General features: G+C 43.6%; 1 protein-coding gene across 18 annotated transcripts in view; it reads right to left on the bottom strand.

Annotated features, from left to right (window-relative positions):
• The window catches only part of NIN (ninein), a 98,871-nt gene that overhangs the window by 36,690 nt on the left and 39,469 nt on the right, over window positions 1–22,712 (bottom strand). For all 18 annotated transcript variants that reach the window (XM_082735130.1, XM_082735132.1, XM_082735133.1 and 15 more), the window contains 11 exons: window positions 15,692–15,731; window positions 14,169–14,359; window positions 9,499–9,645; window positions 8,880–9,047; window positions 8,254–8,390; window positions 7,807–7,947; window positions 7,382–7,556; window positions 4,614–4,724; window positions 4,112–4,201; window positions 1,943–2,081; window positions 20–141 (listed from right to left, as the gene is read on the bottom strand). In XM_082735130.1, the coding sequence (XP_082591256.1) occupies window positions 20–141; window positions 1,943–2,081; window positions 4,112–4,201; window positions 4,614–4,724; window positions 7,382–7,556; window positions 7,807–7,947; window positions 8,254–8,390; window positions 8,880–9,047; window positions 9,499–9,645; window positions 14,169–14,359; window positions 15,692–15,731 (1,461 nt within the window). The remainder of the gene's footprint in view (window positions 1–19; window positions 142–1,942; window positions 2,082–4,111; window positions 4,202–4,613; window positions 4,725–7,381; window positions 7,557–7,806; window positions 7,948–8,253; window positions 8,391–8,879; window positions 9,048–9,498; window positions 9,646–14,168; window positions 14,360–15,691; window positions 15,732–22,712) is intronic.

Below are 22,712 nucleotides of genomic sequence, written 5' to 3'. Positions count from 1 at the left end.
CAGGATAAGAAGGACTTACTTTATCTTCAAGCTCCAGTCTCAAGTGACACAAGTCCCTGTGATGTTGTTCTTTCATCTGTTCAATGACCAGCTCCGCCTCGATGCTCATGTTCAATGGATTGCATTCTTCAGAACTGAGCCCTGAAAACACATGGGATCTGTTGACCCTCTGGCAGGTTCTTTCAGTAACACAACTGGCATCTGAGGAAGGGATGTCCAGCTTAAGGGATAATTTTTAGCCTAAATTACCACTAATGAGATCTACTAGGAAACCATCAGAACCCAAGAGGCTTCTTGTTTTCAAGCATTAAAAATGAAGGTGAATGGGCAGTACCGTAAGATTCTTTCATGGATAGACCATGTGCCAGACCTTAACAGAATCCATCTTTTTGTGAAGTAGGTGGGTAGGGGTGGAAATTCTTGTTTAAAGATGACCTTCTTAATGAAAATGCCATGGAGTGAGGTAATTCGGTGACACCAACCCTCCTTCTATCCCATCCAACAAATACTACGGGACAAATTAGCAGAGGGGCAATGTGGAAGAAGGCGCCTGGAGGCATTGCCTTCATGGGTCAAGATCTCCAATCCCCCACTCAGTTACAGAAGATCGAGTATTATAGTATTGGTTCCCTATGGTGCAAGTGGAATGACATTTTCAATTATCAGCTCAAATTTTATTAATACAGGGCACCAGTTAGGAACCTAGATATAGGCAGTTTGGGAGAAAAATTCTCAACTCATACATATGGGTTCACTTCCTCAACTGCCCATGATGATGACTGAGAACAACACTGAAATTTGAAGTGAAAATTGGAGGCTGAGGCAGTACACAGACAAAATGATGATGTCTAATACTATGTGGAAGTCTCTGAAGGGAGGGGATTCAAAAAGGCTTTTCGTGTGGGGGCCCATAGGCAGATAGGAGAAAGAGCCCATCTGGCACCTGGGATTGACAGTCTTGCCTTGGGGTTTCTTTTCATATATTGTTTCTTTTCAGGTGGCATAGGCCCAATGTGAGAAGTGATACTTGAAGTGTAAGCCTCCCCAAGATGGCACAGCTTCATACGCCTATGAGGAGAACCCCCAACACTATGAAGAAAGTCCCAGAAAAGCTTTGAGATGCATCATATGATCAGCTGGGTTCCATCCTCACACTATAGTAAAGCCACTGATCACATACTCAGAACCACAGGAAAGGTCTTCTGCTCTGTCCCAGTCCCCTCCCCAATCCCTTATTTATTCTAGAATGAATAGATAAAAAGAGGAATAAACAAACCTTCTAAGAACCTGTACTTCTGTAGCAGTGGGGAAGACCATAACAGAAGAATTTATTATGAGCCCTTTCTGAAATGCAAACTCAGCACAGGAAGGAGGAAAAGAGCTAATAATGAATGTAGCAGGGCTAACTCTGCCTTTCCACCTCACCACTCAAAATCCTCCTCACAGGCACAGTCAACCAACCTCTTGTTTTACAGAGGCAATGCTGGTATTTAGCACAGCCAGCATAAGAAAACCAAATTCTGGTTTCTGCTTGGCCTATTCTCCAAAACCATAACCATACTGCTGAGGCACTCAATAAAGGGAGGACTCTGCAACAGCTCAGTGTCTGAATTCTAATGCTCACAAGGCCTTAGACTCTCAGAATTGTGGTTAGTTGTTTTTTTGTTTTGTTTTGTTTTGTTTTAAGTAAAACAAATATCCTTGTGGTTTGATTTTTCCATTCTTTTGTTGATACATGTAAAAATCAGATAGAAATATTTTCATAAAGACTTTAAAGACAAATGAAAAAACAGACCACAAGTGAAATAGCTCAAGAAAATAGTACTGCCAGGTTTCGTTTTGTTTTGGTTGGTTGCCAAAGTTGTGCAATTTTACAACAAACATGGCCCTAAAAGCAAAAACTGAAGCCCAGCCTCTGGAAAGATGATGTCGAATGGCTTACCCTGGTCAGACTCCATGCAACCCCCATTAGCATCAAGTTCTTCGGACAGTGAGTTCTTCAAGGGAAGTCTCAACACTTTGCCTTGTGTACGAAATTCTTCCAGCTCAGACTGGAGTTCATCCACTTGGTCTTGTAATACCTTGAGTTTAAAAACCAACACTAGTCTTATATGTGACAGCAAAAGCACAAGCAGCAAAAGACAAAATAAACTGGACATCACCAAACAAAAAACCTTTTGTTTCGAAGGGTATCATGACAGTAAGAAGACCACCCACAGAGTGGCAGCATAGTTTTTGCAAATTATGTGGTCTGATAAGGGACTCGTAACTATAATATATGAGCCTACAATATATAGTTACTACAACTCAATAATAAAAAGACAATCCATTTAAAAATTAGGCAAAGGATGTCAGATAGATCTTTTTCCGAAAGAGGGATGCTGATAAGCCCTTGAAGAGATACTCAAAGGCTTCATCATCAGGGAAATGCAAATAAAACACTCAGTAAGGTACCACTTCATAACCCCGAGGGATGGCTCGACTCCAAAAGCCACAGCCAGAAGAACTGTTGGCAAGGATGTACAGAAACTGGAACACTCATATTGGTGGGAATGTAAAATGATGCAACCCTCTTGGGAAAAGTTTGGCAGTTCCTCCAAAGGTTAATCATGCAGTGATCTTCTAACCCAGAAATTCCTCTCCTAGCTAGATACCCAAGAGAAATGAAAACCTAGCCACACAAAAACTTATATACAGATATTCACAGCGGCATTATTCATAACAGACTAACCCCAATGTTCATCAACTAATGAATGGGTAAATAAAACGTGTGTAACCATATAAGGGACTAGAACGCAGCAATAAAAGGAAGGAAGGGCTGATGCATGCTACAACAAGGATGGGTCATGACAACATTATGGTTAAGTGAAGGAGGCCAGCCACTACCGACCATGTATTATATGATTCCATTTACATGAAATGTAAAGAACAGGTGAATCTACAGAGACAAAAAGTAGATTATTATTTGCCTAGGGAGAGATTATAGCTAAGTGGAGTGAGAGTTTCTTTTTGGGGTGATGAAAATATTCTAACCTTGATTATGACAAAGATTGTATAATTCTATGAATATACTAAAAGATACTGAACTGTACACCTTACATAGATGAATTGAATGGGTGAATGGTATATAAATCTATTTAAAAAACACTTAGTGAATTTGGGGATTTTGGGGAGATAGAGATGACAGATTTTACTAAAGAAATCATAACTTTGAAGATCTATAAGGAAAATACCTCTCTTTGATTAGAGCCTAGAGTCAAAACTTAATTGTAAAAGTGGCACTAATGTTTCATTTCTTCTTTCAAAATGTGCACATGTATTTCCGGGGAAGGCAGCCCATGAGCGCCCTTATAAGGATGTGATTGTTTTCCTTGTTTCTGCATGAGTACAATTTTCATCTAAAGTAGTTATTAGAACTGTTATATTTACCCTTGTTAAGAGCCACAAGTGTTTGTGATTTAAGGGGAAAAAAAAATCCCAAATTCCTAAACTTAGGAGAGTTACTTAAAAAAAAAAAAATCAAAGATTCTTATTATTTATAAGGACGTTTTTGTCTTTTCTGGTAGGACTGTATAAGGATTTACTGGCTGAAGACTTGAGTGGTTTTGCTTCATTTGCATTTTGTAAATAAAATAAGGAATGTATTCAGAAAAAAAACCCCAAAAACCACAGGACAAAGCAAATTATATCTGATTAGGTCTGTGGTGTTTCATTAAGTAAGGCTCATTTTGGATAAGCCCATCAACGTAACCATGTATTTCTCCACTTGGAATGAAATGATATTCTCCTCTAAGCACTAGCAATTTCTGACCTAGATAAAACAGACTTAAATGCAGTTTGCATGATTTCCTAATATTTTGGGGATACAGCTAACGTTTGGGTTAAGTGCTTCCTAGGTCCAGGCTCTGTTCTAAGCACTTCACAAATATTCACCCATTGACTCTTCACAACAAGCTACTGAGCGGGTACCCTCATGTTTCCCGTCTTACCAATGAGGAATTGAGGCGCCCACAGATTATTAAGTGACCTGCCTATGGTCACTATTTAAATGGTGACATGGGCCTTGAACCCCGGCCCTCCTGCACCTGTTGGGTTCTCCTTAGTCACTCACCCTGCACTGCTGCTCATATTCATTTCTCATCTGGGTCAGCCTCTCCTCTTGCAGAAAGAATTCAGCACTGCTGGGATCAAGGTCACCAAACTAGAAACAGAGAAAGGGCATGGTTTTCATTTTCCCCAAGTATCTCTCTTGGACCTTTAACCCACCAAAAGCCTCAGATCCTGGTGTTCACCCAGAGGATGGTCTCTTGACCCAGAGGATGGTCTCTTGAGTATGAAAGGAATGTGATATTTAAGCAGAACATTACCAACTGCATGGTGGGAAGAAAATACTAGACAAATGTGTTCAGCAAGGGCAGGGATCACGTCTCAGCGCTAGGCAGTATTTTCCCTCGTATCCAAGCTCTGAAATTATATCCCTGCCAAACCTACGGCCTCCTTGAGCCATCAAAATACTTCTCTAATAGAAATTTCCTTGGGGGCGTTGCTTCTGCACTTTTGAGTAAACTACATTTTGGGCTGCGTGTCAGGAGATCAAATTTAAACAGATTTACCTTTTCGGCTAGCACGTTTTCCAAATTTCGCTGGAGTTTGTTTGTCAGATTCTCATACTCTGCCAACTTTTCTGCATTTTCCAGAAGCTCATTTTCTAGACGACTGTTCTCCTGAAGAAATATGGAGAAATTAAATGGGCACAGAATTAAAAATAAGAAAAGTGTCGAATCTTTTGGGAGGATGCATAAATTAATTTGTGCTCTAGATTGAATTTGTTCATCTTGAAAGTTTCAGTAGATTAGAGAGGACAAAAGTAAATATAAAAAACTGATATTTATCTTTTTTTTTTATTTATTTATTGGACAGAGAGAGATCACAAGTAGGCAGTAGGCAGAGAGGCAGGCAGAGAGAGAGGAGGAAGCAGGCTTCCCGCTGAGCAGAGAGCCCGATGCGGGGCTCGATACCAGGACCCTGGGATCATGACCTGAGCCGAAGGCAGAGGCTTAACCCACTGTGCCACCCAGGCGCCCCTGATATTTATCTTATAACCCAAAAATCTACCTCCTCTTTCTTTGACCTTACAGAACGATGCTATCTAATATGGTAGTGACTAGCAGTCACATGTGGACTTGAAATGTGGTTATATGAGATACACTCTAAGTGTGTAAAATACTCACCGGACTTTGAGGAGTTAGTGCAAAAATGCAAAATGGCTTAATAATACTTTTTATAACTTGATTATGTGTCAAAGTAATGTTTTGGAGATACTGGATTAAATAAAAATAATTCAGGATTAAATTCACCTGTTTCAATGTGGCCATTTGAAAATTTGAAGTTCCATATTTGGCTTGCATTGTATTTCTATGGGCTAGTGTTGCAATAGAGTATTTATTGACATGAAAAACATTCTCAATATATTGTCAAAATTGGTAGCAGGATATCTTGTTCATCTGATAGCAAAAAAGAACTCAGAAAAGTTTAAAAGGAGAAAAATGAACATTGCTTTTATTTACTGATGATATAGTTTGATTTATATTTATAATTTTATTTTGGCTTAAAGATATAAAAGTTACACATAAAGATTTTTCATTACTTGTATGTTTAAATTATAATAATACAATAATACATCAACTGATGTCATAAAAGATTTTTTTAACCTGTATGTATAATAATTGTTAGAGAGATTTCTAGTCACACTTGCTAAAAATAAATAAATAAATAAATAAATAAATAAAACCTCCCAGACGTGCATTTTGACATATGTTCTGTTCCAGTGTTAAAGGCTGATTGGAAGAACATTATTTTCAGAGTATATTTTGCCAAAAGAATATAAAGCCAGTATATTTTTAATACATTCTTGTTCACACCCTCACATAGCAATATGGAATAAAAAAAGAATGTGCTTGAAGTTTTTTTTTTATCCTTAAAAAAAAAAATCACCTTCTCTCAAAATGCCAGTTCTAAAACTCTAATCTTTCAAAGTATGTCTAAATTTAGATGTCAAAACAGTTAGGAGTGATCTCTGTGTATCAGGCCTGTGCTGGTCCTCTAGAAACTAACAAGTCAGATTCTGTTACTGACCACAAGGAAAACACAGTCTGGACCATGGGGAGGGAGACAGATATAGATACAATCATCTACGATGCCTTATCTTCCGGCAAGAAAAAAGCAAGCATCATGGGAATGAAATGTCATGCAGTCGGCCATGTTGGAAAAAGCAGTGAAGGAGCCTAAAAGCCCACTGAGGAACCGAGACAGGTGAGGGCAGGTGGGGGCCTACTGGCGGGACCTGCAGCTGGAAAAGCAGGAGGCCAGGCTCCCTTCCAGGGGCCTTCAGTGCTACCAGGCTGCACCTTAAGGGTAACAGCATGTTCTTTAGTCAGTTCTTAAGTGAGGTAACTCTGGTGGCCGTATGGGGGTTAGGTAGATGGAGAAAAGGTGCACAGAGGTCAGCTGAGAAATTCTGATGAATTTGAACCTGTGCAGAGGCTGCAGACACGAAGAGGAAGGGGATAAATCTGAGAGACCTTTCAGAACATCAACAGGTCTGAGAGACCGATGAATGAGGACGACTGAGGATCTTAGCTTCTGTGACAACACATGGTAATGATGGAGACTAAGGAGGAAATTCCGAAAAGGAACCAATTTGATAGTGAGAGTGGGAGAATTCACTCAGTTTTTGATGTGTGGAGTTTCAGGAACAATATTTCATATTCTATGTATATTTATTACCTTACAAACGCCACATATTTAAATATGCTCTGAGGTAGACATCACAATGACGCCATTTTGGGGCATCAGGAAACAGGTTGGGATAATGTGACCAAACTTTTCCAGTAAGTAGTGGTATCCAGAATGGAACTCGGAAGTCTGAGTCCACAGCCAACCCCCTTTAGACTACACTGTACCATATCAGAGTCCAATAAAGAGAAAGATCGCTTCTTCTCCTGAGACACAGGAAAGGAGGATGTATAAGGCAATAGCCATATTTGGAAGCAAAGAAACAAAACTGTTGAGCTGTGTGGCAGGAGACAATACTATCTGCTCTGACCTGGGGTAGGAGACAGGGAAGGGAGAGGGCATTGACCAGGTGGAAGGGGGAAGAACAAGATACACTAATCAACACTGTGGGCAAACCAGAAGCCTGGCTCCTTCTGAAATCTGGATCCCAGCAGGGGCTTGGCCTTGTCCGGGTCATGACCAGCAGGGCAAACTTCCAGGAATCCTGGGACTCAGTCATGTACAGACCCACCCTCTTATAGAGCCCTAGTTTTCCGGCAGTATCCCCAGCAGGGACATAGGCCAGAGACCTTCCTAGGAGGATTACCTTTAAAGAGAGAGCAAGGCGGTCCCGAATGTAGTTCTCTTCTGTTTTTGCCTTTTCGATTTCCTGCTCAAGTTCCAAACGCTGCTTGCCCACTTGCTGCAGGATCTGTTCTCTCTCCTTCCGGAGTTCATTCTTTAAGGCCGCTATCCGTTCCTTATACTCTTCATCCAGTTTCCTGTGAGAAGGGAAGACCAACGAGCTGCCATCCAATCCCTCGGAGGGCCTCTGCAGATCCACCAAAAATGGAAACACAGGGTCACAGAGATGGGAACCTCCTTAAAGGATCTAACATGCCCTGCTTTCCTCTAGGCTTGACTACACCTACATTGCCCCAGCCCAGGTGTGGCCATGCAGGTGGGCAGGCTGAGTCCCACCTCGAAAGGCCAGGGTGGCAGGAGGGAGGGCTGTGGCCCTACTGGTCACACCTGAGGTTGTACTCATTCCGCCGCTCTATGGCTGCGTGGTGATCGTCCACCTCTGAAGCCATGAGAGTCTTAAGCTTCTCAGCCTTGTCCAGATCTGACCGTAGCTTCTCCTTTTCTCTGACCACTTGGTCAACCCGCTCCCTAGAAGGAGAAAGAGAACAAGTTCAAGAGAAACTGTCTTGAAGCAACAAGGAGACCCAGAAAGGTTCTCATCTGGCTTCAACACAAAGCCAAAACCAAGACAACCCAAACCCTTCCAAAACAGAAAGACATTTCCACGACCCCCTTCAAAAGCCTAACGCAAATCTAAGTGCTACCTGGTTTCCACAGTAGTGAGGTGCGAGGACTTGAGCCACATGTGCGCACAGAATGTGTCCCGGGCATCTAAAGGACGTGTGGCTCGAGTGGGAAAGGGAATGGGGCAGGTGAACCTTCTACTCAACTCACAGCAAATGCCGGATCTCAGCCTTAAAGCTGGCCAGAGCTGCCTGGTGGATACCATTTTTGGTGACCAGAAGTTCATTTTCAAGAGCCAGTGTCAATTCTGTCAGGTTGACATTTCCATCAAGGCTAAAATCCAAGGCCTAGAAATCACAAGTTGAAGATGATTACAGGTTCTGTCCTCTAAAGCAGAAGCAGGGGAGGGCATACACACTCAGAGAAGTAGACTGTATAGTCAAGAAGCTGGATAATTACGTCTCTTTAGTGACTGCTTAGGGACCATCTTCATCTAAGTTCCCTCTGAGGAAAAAATAACGTACTTATTTGCATGTTTAAAAAAATACTATCTGGCACTGTAAATAAATACAACAATATGAATCTAATCTTTATCAACAAGAGATCCGTTAAAAAGCATTGCACTTCTCAATAGTTTAAGATTTATGAACATGGAAAGTAGTTAGCAACAGACTCCTGGTCACACGGGGTAAGAAAAGTTACCTCTTATCTCTGAGATCTTATGAAAAGATCTCAAGAAATCATTAAGGAGAAATCAAATCAAATCAGTTTCAAAAGTTTTGGAATTTTCAATCCTTCCCCAATTTGTCCTATTTGTCCCATGTTAGCTGCCATACCTTAAGGATCTCCTGGCTGTTCTCAATGCCCTCTTCCTGCCAGGAGTCGAGTATCTTCTCCACCGACGCATAGCCCATCCCATCATCCAGGCAGGAGAAGACCCGAAACCCAATGGTACTTGTCATCACCGATGGGGTTGTGGTGCGTCGGCCACTCTCATCGAAGGACTGGAAGAAGAAAGAGACTTAAGCCAGATGCTGACCCAAACTGGACAGTCCTGACCACAATGAGCAGGAGACATCTCTCTCTAACACTACTAGAAAAACAAGTCATACAGCCCCTTTGATCTTTCTTTCCCAAGTGAGTCAAGAATGCAAAGCTTATCAAGAACAGTCCATCTGGTAGCGAGTCCCTCAACATAGAAGTGTCTGCTTAACACCAGGTTTCTTCTGATCCACAGCTAACATTAAGGAGCCTAATTAGTGGCTTCCCGCTCTGTAATTTATGGTCACTTTTCAAACCCAACTTTTCCTTCCCGGTGGTTTAGTCTGTCTTCTTCTTTGGCTTCTTTCTCTTCCTCCTCCTCCTTCTTTAGACAACAGGTTAATTCATTAGAAATGATTCAAATGGGTTCTAACTTCTACCCACAGAGAAACCACTTCCTATTGCTTTTCTTACCTGCATGGAGAGGTGCCTTTTCAACTGTCTGTAGGGAGTAGACGCTGATGGTGTGAGGGATTTTCCATTTTTGAAAAGGCCATAGAAAAAATCTTCTACACTCATTGTACCGTCAGGATCAAGATTATGGAAGACTTCCTCAAGCATCTAGAAAACAGTAACCACTTACTTTCAATATTTCCCTGAAAATAACACAAGACCAAAGTACATCTGTGGTCAGTAGAACTGGTGCACCACTGTTGACCCTAGAGCTCCAGGAATAGAACACGTCCCTTTATTCTCATTTCACTGAATTTATTTTCCTTTTCAGTAATATGTCCTTCCTCCTCCACTTCCTTCTCCAAGTAAATGTCCATTTTCATAATCTTATGCAATTTAACAATTACCTGTTTTTTCTTTTATTCGTACTCTTCAAATGGGTCGTCTGTAATGTTGCTATACATTTGTCTATGGATTAAAAAATTACTTAAAAACATATAAAGGTCTAGCTTCCCAGTGTTGTAATAAAAGAAATAAGCTTGGATTGGGGGCAGCTGGGTGGCAGAGTCGGTTAAGCATCAGACTCTTGATTTCAGCTCAGGTCATGACTTCAGGGTCATGAGATGGAGCCCCAAGGCCAGCCTCATACTGGGCATGGAATCTGCTTAAGAGTCTCTCTCTCCCTCTGCCTCTCCCCAACCTCTCTAAAAAAAATAAAAAAATTTGTTTTTTTTGACAATCATTAAGCCATTATATTGTGGTGACTCTACATGATATTTTGCTTATACTGAATTTTTGAAATTGGCATATTAGCACAGCAGAATTTGGTCTGGGACAGACTGCAATGATCTAAGAGTTTGGGTCTGAAACCCAGGACCTGGGATTTAGAGCACTACTTGGACAGCAATGCATATTTGGGTTTTTATTTAATGCTTTAGCGCAGGAGAAATAAGATCAGCTGAGATGGATTTGTGTGTGTTCAACAGAAGGATCCAAAAGATGTAAAGAGAAGGGAATTTTGTCTGGCTATTTTGTACCCTCTAACAATAACCAAGTGGTCCTCATCATGTAACCGGGGAAGGAAAAACCGGACTATAGTCCCTTCCAGAGGCTTGCCTAGGAGGTGGTTTGTGCCCTAGCTAAACAGAAGAATATAAAGGGATGAATAAAGCAGCATGAGTCACTGACACCACGAAATGGGGAGGAAAGGCAATGACCTCCTTTTTCCTGACAGCTGGATTCCTCTTTACTTTGGGGGCTAAGATTTTTCTATACAGAAACATCTCCATTGTACCAATCACCTAACAATCTTGTTAAAATGCAGATTCTGCTATCACGGGGCTGATATAAATCTGGGGGCAGGGGCTCCAGATTCTGCATCTCTGACAAGCTCTCAGGTGATGTCCATGTTGCTGAGTGGCAAGGGAACCAATAAAAAGCAGCAGAAATACTCTTGAGGCAGTAGAGTCTGCAACCGGGTCCATTCTAACAAAGGTCTCTTTGTGACACATCTTCAAATTTTGAATATTCATTTCACCAGTCTGGACTATTGCTAGGGTTTGTCATCTCATAACTGTTAATTTTATTATTTGTGGAAGTGCCTGAGGCATTTATCTCAAATGCTTCTTTCCAAGTCACATCCAATAGGAAACATCTGTTTCTATTCTTTTTTTTAAAATACCACTTCCTCTGGAGAGGTCTCTGAAACAAGAAACCATTCTTTTCTTTTCTTTCTTTCTTTCTTTTCTTTTTTTTTTTTTTTAAGAAACCATTCTATGGGGCGCCTAGGTGGCTCAGTGGGTTAAGCCGCTGCCTTCGGCTCAGGTCATGATCTCAGGGTCCTGGGATCGAGTCCCACATCGGGCTCTCTGCTCAGCAGGGAGCCTGCTTCCTTCTCTCTCTCTCTCTCTGCCTGCCTCTCAGTGTACTTGTAATTTCTCTCTGTCAAATAAATAAATAAAATCTTAAAAAAAAAAAAAAGAAAAAAGAAACCATTCTAAAGAGTGGAAATCTCTGGAAGAAGAACAGTTCCTAAGAGAGAATTAAATGGTAAAACCAATGGAAAAGTATTTGGGTGAGATTCTGAGGTTACTAAGATCTTTTAGCATTTCTGTCTCATTCTTACTGACCAAAAGACCACTTTCTTGGAGGTCCACCAAGCCTGAAGTCACAGTAAATCCAGGTGTGCTGACCAAAGTTTAAGCATGATTTTGACTCCAACCTTAGCTCCACACTGCTTGGTCTTGTGACCTCGGCTAAGCCTATGCATAGTTTCCAAAATACCTAAAAACCCATTGCCTCATCCCTTCAAAATGGCAGAGCAAGTGAGTCCCACTAGGAATTGCACACAGCAGAGTGGACAAGTGGCAAAGAAATGCCTTTGGACTCTGGAGAAAGCAGGGTTGGGCTGAACAGAATGCAAGGCAAATGGGCATCAACAGGGGTACCCCCCCGGGCCCTGGACAGGAGCCAAATCTAGAACTCTGAGGACATTCTTACTCCTCATGACACACCAGCCGGGTCTCAGATGTTTGATTTCCCAATGTGTCAGTTGGGAAATGATGCACCAGATTAGGGTTAACAGACCCAAATACCCAGAGAGGCCAGGAAGGTGACGTAGATAGATGAGGCTGGGTGGTCTTCAGATATCACAGAGTGGCACCATTTAAAGCGGGAACTGAGCACATGAGCACAAGCCCTGTCCAAAGGAGCTAGCCAGTCGCCTCCCACTGCTAGCAGAATGGAGTCAAATACTCTGGTTCTTAGAAAAATCTCCTAATTAAAAAAAAAAAAAAAAAAGTATAGCAAAAGTTCAGTTTTAAACATTTGGCAGGCCTAAGGAGAAAACCAAAAGCCCCCCAAATTTGGGCCATATTTGGCATCTAGGGCCATAATTTGCTATTCCTGCCCTAGAGTTGTCCTTGTTTCTGGAAAGCAGGGTACATGAGATAGGCAATGTAGTTCCCCTTCAGGGTAACAAGCAGCAGGGACATCACTTTCTTTATAAAATGAGGAGAGACCTAAATCCATAATTGCTTTCAGTCATGAAATCCCATGATCCCAAGTTGCAGGGTGATGAGATCATCTTGAACTTTCGGCTCCTCTGTGGTCTAGAGCCAGTCGTATGAAGTACTATAGTATTTCATGATTTTTTTTTTTTTGGCGGGGGAGACATTAAGTACAAGCTATATTCAATGAGCAATCTTTTACTCATTCTCGATCAGAGGAAAATAACCAGCTGTGCTACTTCTCTTCCTGGGCTTTGGAAACTCCACCATGGAAGAAAATGCAACTCCCCGCAAATGGCTACAGATTATCCCAAGAATTGCTCTTAGAGAAATAATCCAAGTGTGTGCAATATTTCTTGGCAAAACTGCCCAAGGCTCTGCATACTGTGCTGGTTTACAGTATGGAGGATGAATTTAATTTTATGATTCAACAACCAACCCTGGAAAATAAAGGACCACTGAGCCATTAAGAAGGTAGTCAAAGGGGGGTGCCTGGGTGGCTCAGTGGGTTAAGCCACTGCCTTCGGCTCAGGTCATGATCTCAGGGTCCTGGGATCGAGTCCCACATCAGGCTCTCTGCTCAGCAGGGGGCCTGCTTCCCTTCCTCTCTCTGTGATCTCTTCCCTTCCTCTCTCCTACTGTGATCTCTGTCAAATAAAAAAATAAATAATCTTAAAAAAAAAAAAAAAGAAGGTAGTCAAGGGCACAGAACAGTCACACATTCTAGGGAGAAGCAGGGAAAAGGCTTTTCTGCAAATTCGGCTATTTGGTGGCTTTTGATGATGAATATCTTTCTGGCTTAGGAAAATAATACCACGTAGCCCCCGCGCAAGCAGAAAGTATGGTTTGAAGCATCATTATAACCCAAGACTTCCCCAACTATAACTGCAGCCCTAACCTCTGAGTCCCTCCTTGTTTTCAACTCTTGGAAAAACACTTCTCCTGTTTCACGGCCGTTCAAGTATGCAGTCCTGGCCATTCCCCTCTTCATTCTTCAGAAAAGATAAAACTCAGAATCTCAGCAAGCAGGAGTCTTTCAAGATTCTTCTGTGTCCCTTCAAAACTACCAACCTACCCTTTTCCATTTCTTCATGACCAGAAAAGTGTGATGGCTCCCGGCTGGGCCCCTTGCACAGGCCGTTCTGACACCAATATGCCCCACAAGGAAAGCTCAGACCCACCTCAGTATCCATGTTTGTCCTACTGAAGAACCCATGGTTGATACGGAGATCTCTCCAAAAACCTAAACTCATCAGCCTGGCTTTTGAAATAAACACTCAGCCAGCTCCCATTCTCTCAACTCCCTGTGTCATCCGGCCTCGGAGTCTTTCCCACGTTTTGCTCAGTGAAAGCTACTTCAACAAATACATTTGACATGGTGGCTGCACTGAGGTCATGGCTGATAATGATGTGGGGTAACACGCTTAGCACAGTGAGGGGCACATCGTGTGTGCCCAGGAGGTGTCAGCTATTGTCAGGGTTGGTCCTCCCCCCGCCACTCCCCATAACACAACATGAGCTTCTCCAGAAAGAATCTTCATGGCTTACTTCCTAGGAGAAAAAAGAGACTAGAGTCTCCGTAACATGCTGCAGGAAGCCAAAACACGGCTGTTCCTAGCCTGTGGCCTGTATAGATTTTATCATGATTATTATTCCTGAATGAAAACATGGCTCAAGGCTTACCTCTCCATCCACATTCTGCAGACCGTACTGCTCACAGATGGAGACCAGCTTCTTTCGGTTCAGGTGGCCATCACGGGTGATCCCCAAGTCTTCACAAACTTCCTGTAGTTTCTCTTCTATCCAGTCTTGGGGAGCGGAAGACCCACTTTGTGAGGCATTCAAGTCATCTGGGTTCCAAAATCTTAACTGACCTGAAATAAAAACATCTATTGTGCTGTCCGCAAAGGAAGTGCAAGGAGAGCAAGCCTATCCTCAAAGAGAATTGTGTTTTGTAAAAGTCGGTATTACAGGAACGAGACTATTGATGCTGGTTCCATTTTGATATGAATGTGCAGCTCAAATGAAATGGAACCACGGGTTCTTGGGCTGCAACTAGAGCCAAGAGGCACCTTCTTCTACACCACGCAAGAAACACCTCCCACACAAGCATACAAAGGTTGTAGGTTTGTTTTCTTCCAACTGAAAGCATGCACAGGCTTCAGGCTTTGGTGTGATTGGAAGAGAAGGCTAGCTGAGAACCAGTCCAAAGAGACTTCTATGCCCTGCCCCAACTATAGCTGCCAGACGTCACTATCGCCACTCCCTCGAGTCCAAGCATGAGAACTGCTTTTACTGAGAAGGAAATGATTTCATGATAAATATCAAAACAATCATTAAGAGTCTCAGGATTAGCCTCTTTCTAAATCTTTACACCTTTAGATATTCTGCCCTACAAACCCACTTGAAAGAGTACATGGTTGTAAAATGCAAGTGACTCATCATCTAAACATTAGGGATAGAGTTTATTTGAGCACTTAAGGGTCAGACTTCCCATTTAAAAATCAAAATGTATTTATCCTCTATTAAAAGTTCTCACTTCAAGTTAAATTTTTCACTTGCGCGTTTGAGATTTATGAAGTCGTTACTGAACCATGAGATAATTACTGGCACAATTTTGTGTGCCTGGAAGAACCTTATGAGGCTGAGAAGTGCATTTAGTGCTACCCTTACTATTTATTGAAGAAATTAAGCTCCTTACTGCTGTGTCTTTCCAGTTTAGACACAGTAATTACACTTAAGTGGAGCTTCACCAGGGTAGGCTGTGAAGGGGGGGCGTTGCGCAGGATCGGGGAAGTTCTGTTCGCTGAACCACAGTGCCATCTGCTGGCCATGGAAGTCCAACAGGCTTTGCAGCGGCTTCAAACCATGGGAAACTTGTCAATGAGTGTGTTTTAAAAGGGCTCTATTTAGTTTTAGGACTGCCCATTGATTAATTTGAAAGTTTGTATGAGACAGTAATTGATCCATAAGTAAAATCCCACATCTTAGTTGCCATACCTTGCATGAGGTTAAAGGCTAGGGTTTTAAAACTATGAACGTTCCCCTGGAAATGAGGTTGTTCTCGTGAACGTTGTTCTTAAGGTTACTTCGCAGCTGGCCTCCAGCCTAGGAGTAGCTGTTGGGAAGAAGGCTGGGAGATGCAGGAAGTGGGGGGTGTAGAGTGCCCTGTGATGGGCAGAGCCGGACACACACTCAGTTCCTACCTTCTGCTTCATACTCCTCACTGCGTTGTGTCTTCCAGTGCTAGAGAAGGTGAGAGAAGATTAGCGTGTTTTAGTACATATTCAGTTTTTCCAAGATCAGAGCACTTTCTGGTTCTGGAATCATCAGCTGGGTGAGTCTCATGACTCAGAACCCTCCAGGTGGGCTCTTTGGAGTCAACCCGCCAATCCAGAACAGACTCCTAAAAAACACCAGGTAGCAGCCTGCTCTATTTCACTAGGGATTTGCCTTTCACATGTGCAAACTGACTCATTCAACAGCAAAACCTAGCACAGCCAATAAAACCAAGCCAAAGCAAATATTCAGAATCCGTCAACCAACAAAAAATTCATACCATGCATTTATGAATTTGTTCTTCAATGTGTACTGGGTGCGAGGTATTATGGTACATCTTCAGAATATAACTATGAACAGAACAAACACATTTCTTGCCTCGAGAAGTTCATATGCTAATGAAGACATGCAGACAAGAACACAGAAACTACAATACTGTAGCATATGAAGTGTTATGATGGGGAAATTCAAAATGTTATGAAGGTACCTCAATGGGATCCTCCAGACTCAGGAAATCAGGGTAGACTTCCTGAAAGAGGTAACATCTGAACTGAGACCTGAAGGGTGAGCTGAAGACAGCCAACTGAAAAGGAACGGACAGCCACTATTTGCTGAAGCACAGAGGCAAGAATGAGCCTAATGTGTCCATGACTCAGTGAGGAAGGAGACAGAAATGCAACCCAAAACAGGTAGGCCAGAAAGCTCAAGTTAAATAAAATCTATGTTACTGGTAAAGTGCATAAGAAGCCATGAAAATTACCGGAACTGGACCAGTTTGCTGGACTACCGTGCTGTGTTACTACTGGGTCTTTTTCAAGTCACAGCATACATCTGTAGTCCATGTACTAGAGAAAAGCAGCCAGCCAAGGGCACGAAGCATAACCCGACTCCAGCCTTCGCTCCACCGACCAAGTACAGCACAGGTCTACTTCCAGTCAGTGGCAACAAGGAGGTCCGCAGTAGCTTTTGGCTAGCCAGCAAGCTGCCTAATCACTCCTGCGGGGAGGTTCTACAACCATTGCAGGAAACCCTGTTGAGAAGGGGGTATTCTCCCTTTCGAAAGGGGCTGCTGTCTCAGCAGAGATCCAACTTGATGAATGAAGCTGCCTTTGATTACAAATACCCAGCCTTTCTCTGTGATGGCTGAACTACACAAATCGATCTGATTTCCTGGGATCCTAAAGAAACTCAACAAGAGAATTCATCTTGTTAACTCCAATTTGCAAGAGCTTGGATCCCTCACAGCAAACAGTGTGTCACCCAAAATTCTAAGCCGGAATGTTGACTTTCAGTATCTCATTCAAGCGGAGATGAGTTGAGGTCATCTACTTTCTTCCTCCCCATACTCATTTACACTGGTCCTCTCCAGTGAACTAAAGGATAGATGTCTACCAGGGTTTCACAATTCCATATTTTAGTTAGAGACTGAAGCTAGCACCAGAACGTTCCCTCGGTTCTGCCACACTATACCGAAACCCAAGCTGGCAATGCTGGGAGTGGTCATTCTCACCGTGAAGAACATGTCACAAGACCGTGACTCGAAATGCGGAAATTTACTACACCTTCTTCAGATTATAACTGCAAGTCGCTAATACACATGGTAGTTATGGAAACAAAATTAGGGGACAGTGTGACTTTTGCTTGTCTGTGATTACAATTTTAGCAGTCCACATTTCCTCATAAAGACACACTGCTGACCCAGTGGAGGGAGGAGGCACAGTGGGGGTGGGGAAGGAGCAGTGGGGTAAGCAGCCCAACGTCCAGTTTCTTACACCTCTGGTTCCGGGCAGAATTTAACTGTTGTCATAGGAAATGATTTAAGTCAATAAAGCTCCACTAATAAAAGCAGCCTGCCTCTCTGTCCCGGCATATTTATTTCCTCACCCACAGAGCAAAGAATTAAATTCTTCTACTACTTTGGCACCCCACATTGTGAAAATGTATCATTCGGCATGTCAGTTGGAAGCACCCTAACACAAATCCACCTGAAACAAATAAAATGGGTTTCTATGATCTAAGAACCATCACACAAAATAATAAAACCTACCAAAATCATGAGCAGGGAACAATTTTTTAACAGCACAAACGGACAGAAAAGTAACACAATTTATATCATCACTGGACCCAACAAGCAAGGGAGCCCCCACTAGGATACACAGATGGGAAAATGCAAACATACACCTTCAAAAAAACCCTTAGTAACAATCCCTAACATAATGAGGTGCGTATAGTGACAGAAAGATTTATTTCACATTTGCTCACTTCTCAATTCATTTTAAAATAGGAGGCACTTCGTTGAGAGGTGCGAGAGGCTCCAATCTGCAGAGAGGCACGTGACTCTATGGGCCTGGATGCGTGTATCTGAGTCACTTCTCAGAACAGTATTCCCGGTATTGCCCTCCTTCCCTGATTCTTCCGCCTAACTAGTAAGCGTGTGGGGACATGGGAGCCAGACTGCCTTACCTACTGAATTTGGCCTGGACACATTTATGAATTGCTTTTGCCTCAGTTTCTCCATCAACAAAATGGGAATAAAGTAGTACATAGTTCAGAGTTGGGTAGAATGCTTAGAATTGTGCTTGGCACATAACAAGCATAAGACCTTACTTTTATGGGGCATGTGTTTATGCAGAACTTATTACATTTATTTTTGCAGATTTTATTTTTATTACCATGTTTTAAACTTAAGGCGTTAAGTTGGGTAGCCCTGGGTCAGTATCAGTTATTCATATAAATTTATAAGAAAAATGCCAAGTCTGGCAGATATGCAAAGAATACAGACAGGCAACACAGTTAAACAAATATGGGGAGGGGCGCCTGGGTGGCTCAGAGGGTTAAGCCTCTGCCTTCGGCTCAGGTCATGATCTCAGGGTCCTGGGATCGAGTCCCACGTCGGGCTCTTGCTCAGCAGAGAGCCTGCTTCCTCCTCTCTTTCTCTGCCTGCCTCTCTACCTGCTTGTGATCTCTGTCAAATAAATAGATAAAATCTTAAAAAAAAAAAACCAAATATGGGGAAAGACTCATTTCAACAGCAAAGTATAAATTAAAACCAAGGAATCACTTTGTGCCCATTAAATTAGTAGTATTTAAGACAAGAGTCCTATTACCATCAAGGTTATGATTTATTTAAAATAGACCTGTTTAAATGTTACTGGTAGCAATGTGTATGGACATTAGCTTTTAGTAAAGAAAATTGCTTCATGTTTGAAAGCCATAAAGATGTTCATACTCTCCGACCCAGTAATTTCATGATTTCTAATGATAGTAAAATCAAAGGAAAAATGCATATTCATAGACATGTACATTTAGCACTTTTTATAAGAGTACTGAACACAATTTAAACTTTGAACAATGGAGCACAAAGTACAATTATACATCATAATATAGTCATTAGAAGTATAATTACAAAACCATAGAGGAGATGGAAAAATGTTCTCTACACTACAACTGCTGCTGGCAAAAATATTTATACAATTAGACAAAGACTGGAAGGAAACAGACATAATCAGAATGGATGCATTTGGTTAAGGGAATGTGGCAAACAATTATATTTCCTTTGCTACTCTAGATGTTCACTGCGGTCCCTGGGGTGCTTGGGTGGCTCAGTCAGTTAAGTGTCTGCCTTCAGCTCAGGTCATGATCTCAGGGTCCTGGAATCAAGTCCTGCATCGGGCTCTCCATTCAGTGGGGAGCCTGCTTCTCCCTCTCTCTTGGCCTGTCTCCCACCACCACCCTCCCCTGCTTGTGCACTCTCTCTTTCTGAAATGAATAAATAAAATCTTTAAAAAGAAATACAAACAGGTCCGACTTTGTTTTTTCTTTTACCCACCTGCCCTCAAATCCTCACCAAATGAATTTCATATGTTGTGGGGATGGGGAGAAAGAGGAAGAACTTCCCCTTTGCTACACAACCCTCTGTGATATCTGCGGCATCCTTCCCCCTGTGTCCTGGCAGGGGAGGCATCGCAGGAGGCCCAGGTGCCCTTCAAGAGGGTGGAAGCTGCTGCCGGTGCCTCCCGGTCTAAGCAGAGTGTGAAAGATCAGGGACACTGGTCGGAGACTGGAATAGGGGCCTGAGATCATGACACACTAGAGGCAGCTTAACCTGGTGGCATCAGGTTCAGCCCAGCCTCCTAAAGGCCAGGCAAGCAGCTTGGGCAGCTTCAACAATCTCAACCAAACCCTCTGGGCAAGCGGTAGTGGGTAAGGGAGAACTTGTTAGAAAACGGCTAGGGTGACGATCACGCACACATTTCTCCCATGGCCCTACGTAAGAAACCTAGATGCAAGCTAGGACCAGCCTTCTAGAAGCCGCAAACTTATGCTGAATGGCTGTAGTTTCATTCCACAACTGCTTCAGTTGGAGATGGAGTTTGCTGCCCAGGAACGAGCTGTGCTTGTCCCCATTCTCCACCAAGGGTCTGTTCCTTTAGTAAGGGAGAGGGATAAGCACACAGTGGCTGAGTGTTTATTAAATTGCAATTTTGAGGGGTGGGTGGAGGGGGGGGTTCAGTTCATTCATAGCGCATTTTTATTCCCACTGCCTGGAGCCTGCAGTTCCAATTAAAAAGCAAGGGGAGGGGGAAGGGGGGATGTCAGGTTGGAAGGTTGGGGGAATGAGCTCATTCGCCTACTAGAACAGCCCAATAAAAGGAGGCATCATTCTGGAACAAGGTCTTTTCATTGCTGCTGGTGTACCCAGTGCAGTGAAAAGCCTGGCAGGCACAGACCAGCCATGAGCATCGGAAGGGAGAGAATCTCACAAATCTCTGGAAAAGTCAGGAGAGACGGGAGGGACAATTGCGGGCATGTGTTCTCGAGACTAATTCAGAAAAGGGATTTTTAATTTTTCCCTTGAAGTCTTATATCACCTCTCGCTGCAGAAATGGATATTAATCAATGCTTCAAAATCATCCTGTGGGACTTTCAATGACTGCAGAAGCTGGAGGCAAAATGGTAGAGGACGTGATCACAGGGCTGAGCGGAGAGACAGGGTTCGGTCCTGCTCCAGCACTCTGGGAGCCCTCAGTACCCAGCCTCAGCCACAAGGCGCGGGGTGGGGGGGTGGCGTTGGTGAGCCACCCCGGGGGGAAGAGGAGGCATGAGCCTGGCACCTGGGATGTGTCAGCCACTGCTACTAGCTCAGCCACGATGATGTTGTGATTAAGGATCTGGGCTCTGGAGCTGGACCCCCCCAGTTCCATGCTCCTCCCACTTATGTGTGTTCAACCTTGGCCTCGTTACTTAACTCCCCACCCGCCTTGATTATCTCACCATGCCTGCCTACAAAGGTGTGCTAATACTTGGAAGGCACTTAAAACGGTGCCTGCTACAAATTCAGATCTAAGTGTCTGTTAAGCAAATAAATATCACTATTACTATTCCTATTATTTGGGTGCCCAAAGCTAAGACAAGGGCAGAGAAAAGACACAGCTGATAGACCAGTGTCCACTTTCAGAACAAACCCAAGAGAGACTGTAGAAATGATAGCTTGGAACACAGTAGTTGTGATGAAGCCGTCAATCTGTGATTCAATTTAGGAACAGGGCCCCCCAGACCCCTCCCCATGGGTGGCAGTGTCCCCTGGGTGGCCACAGCTGGCAGGGGTGGCCGGGGCTTCTGTATGACCGTGCCCAGCATGCTGGCCCACAGCCCCACTGAGAGCAGTCAGAGGGGAGAGGGTCAGAGGTTGCTGGGCCCTGAGATGGCTGCTACAGAAAGCAGCCTCCAGCCCCCTACCACCCGACCCAAAGCAGACAAAGGGAGCCCCACACCCACTGCATGGGTTGTGCCTCTTCACATCTCCTGGGCCATTGTGGCCGGCGTTCTGGCTATCCTCTAGCTGGACCAGGGAGCCCCACGCACATGGGCCACACCAGAGAAACTGCTTTCAGGAATGCTTTCTTGGGAGGGCCACCTGCTTTGCTGGACTGCAGAGCAGATGGCCTGAGCCTCTTGGAGCCCGGGCTTCCAGCCCTGAGGCGGGGGCAGCATCTGTAGCCTGCGGGCCTGGTGAGGCCCCCGCCCACAATAGCCCAGTCACAGCCCCCACCAGCCATCTGCTCCACAGTGCAGACCTGTGCCCCACAGAATGTATGGCTAATTAAAACGATTATGGGGGCACACACGGGGTTATTCTTTCCCAGCAGAGGTGGCTGAACTGATCTCAGCAGCCTTAAGCAGATGTGTTGGTTTTGTTTTGTTTTTTTTTTCCCCTTCTCCTTTTTTTGAAAGGGGAAAGCCTTGCAAGCCTAGAGAAAGGAGGAAGGAAATTTGCCGGGATAACAAAGCTCCCCAAACAAATGGAGCTGTAATATCCATTTGACGAAGGCACCACACTTAGGTGTCTTAGACTGTCTTAGGAAGTCTCTGGCAAAACCCACACAGAGATCAGTTTAGAAGAGTGCCTATAACCAAAAACTTGAGACCTTTTAAAACTACAGCATCTGTGGAATATGTAACGAATAGTTCTAAATGTCTATAAAGCCTTTGCTCTGAGCCAGATCCTGGGAACCCAGGATGCCCAGCAGGGCCCCTGTTTTGGCAGGGACACCCTTCCTGGGACTTCAGTTGCTTTCTGTCGCCCTGCCGTTGAAGGCACACCGGGCAGTGGAGGGCCTGACCGCCCAGCCCCTGATCTCTCCGCTGGGAACCCAAGGTCAAACTGCTCAGTTGCCAGTCTTCTGCCTCAACCACAAAGCCAATCACCTCCTTTATCTTCACCAGTAATTAAGAGCTACAGGTAAGGACCACCGACAACAGGAGTTAATGTAGGATTTTTAACGGCACACACATGTAGAGGAGTCCTGCTACACTGTCAAAACACCTCCAGGACTGCCAGGGTGAAGAAATGCTGAATTTAAGAGTTTGAGCCTTAAGTTTCTCCTCCTACCAAGGTTGGGGAGTATTCTCGGTTCACTGGGTTCTTAAGTCCCTAAGGAAAGGGGT

Source organism: Mustela nivalis (assembly GCF_964662115.1).
Source record: "Mustela nivalis genome assembly, chromosome: 6".
Lineage (NCBI taxonomy): Eukaryota > Metazoa > Chordata > Mammalia > Carnivora > Mustelidae > Mustela > Mustela nivalis.
This window is presented reverse-complemented; position numbering and strand designations above follow the sequence as displayed.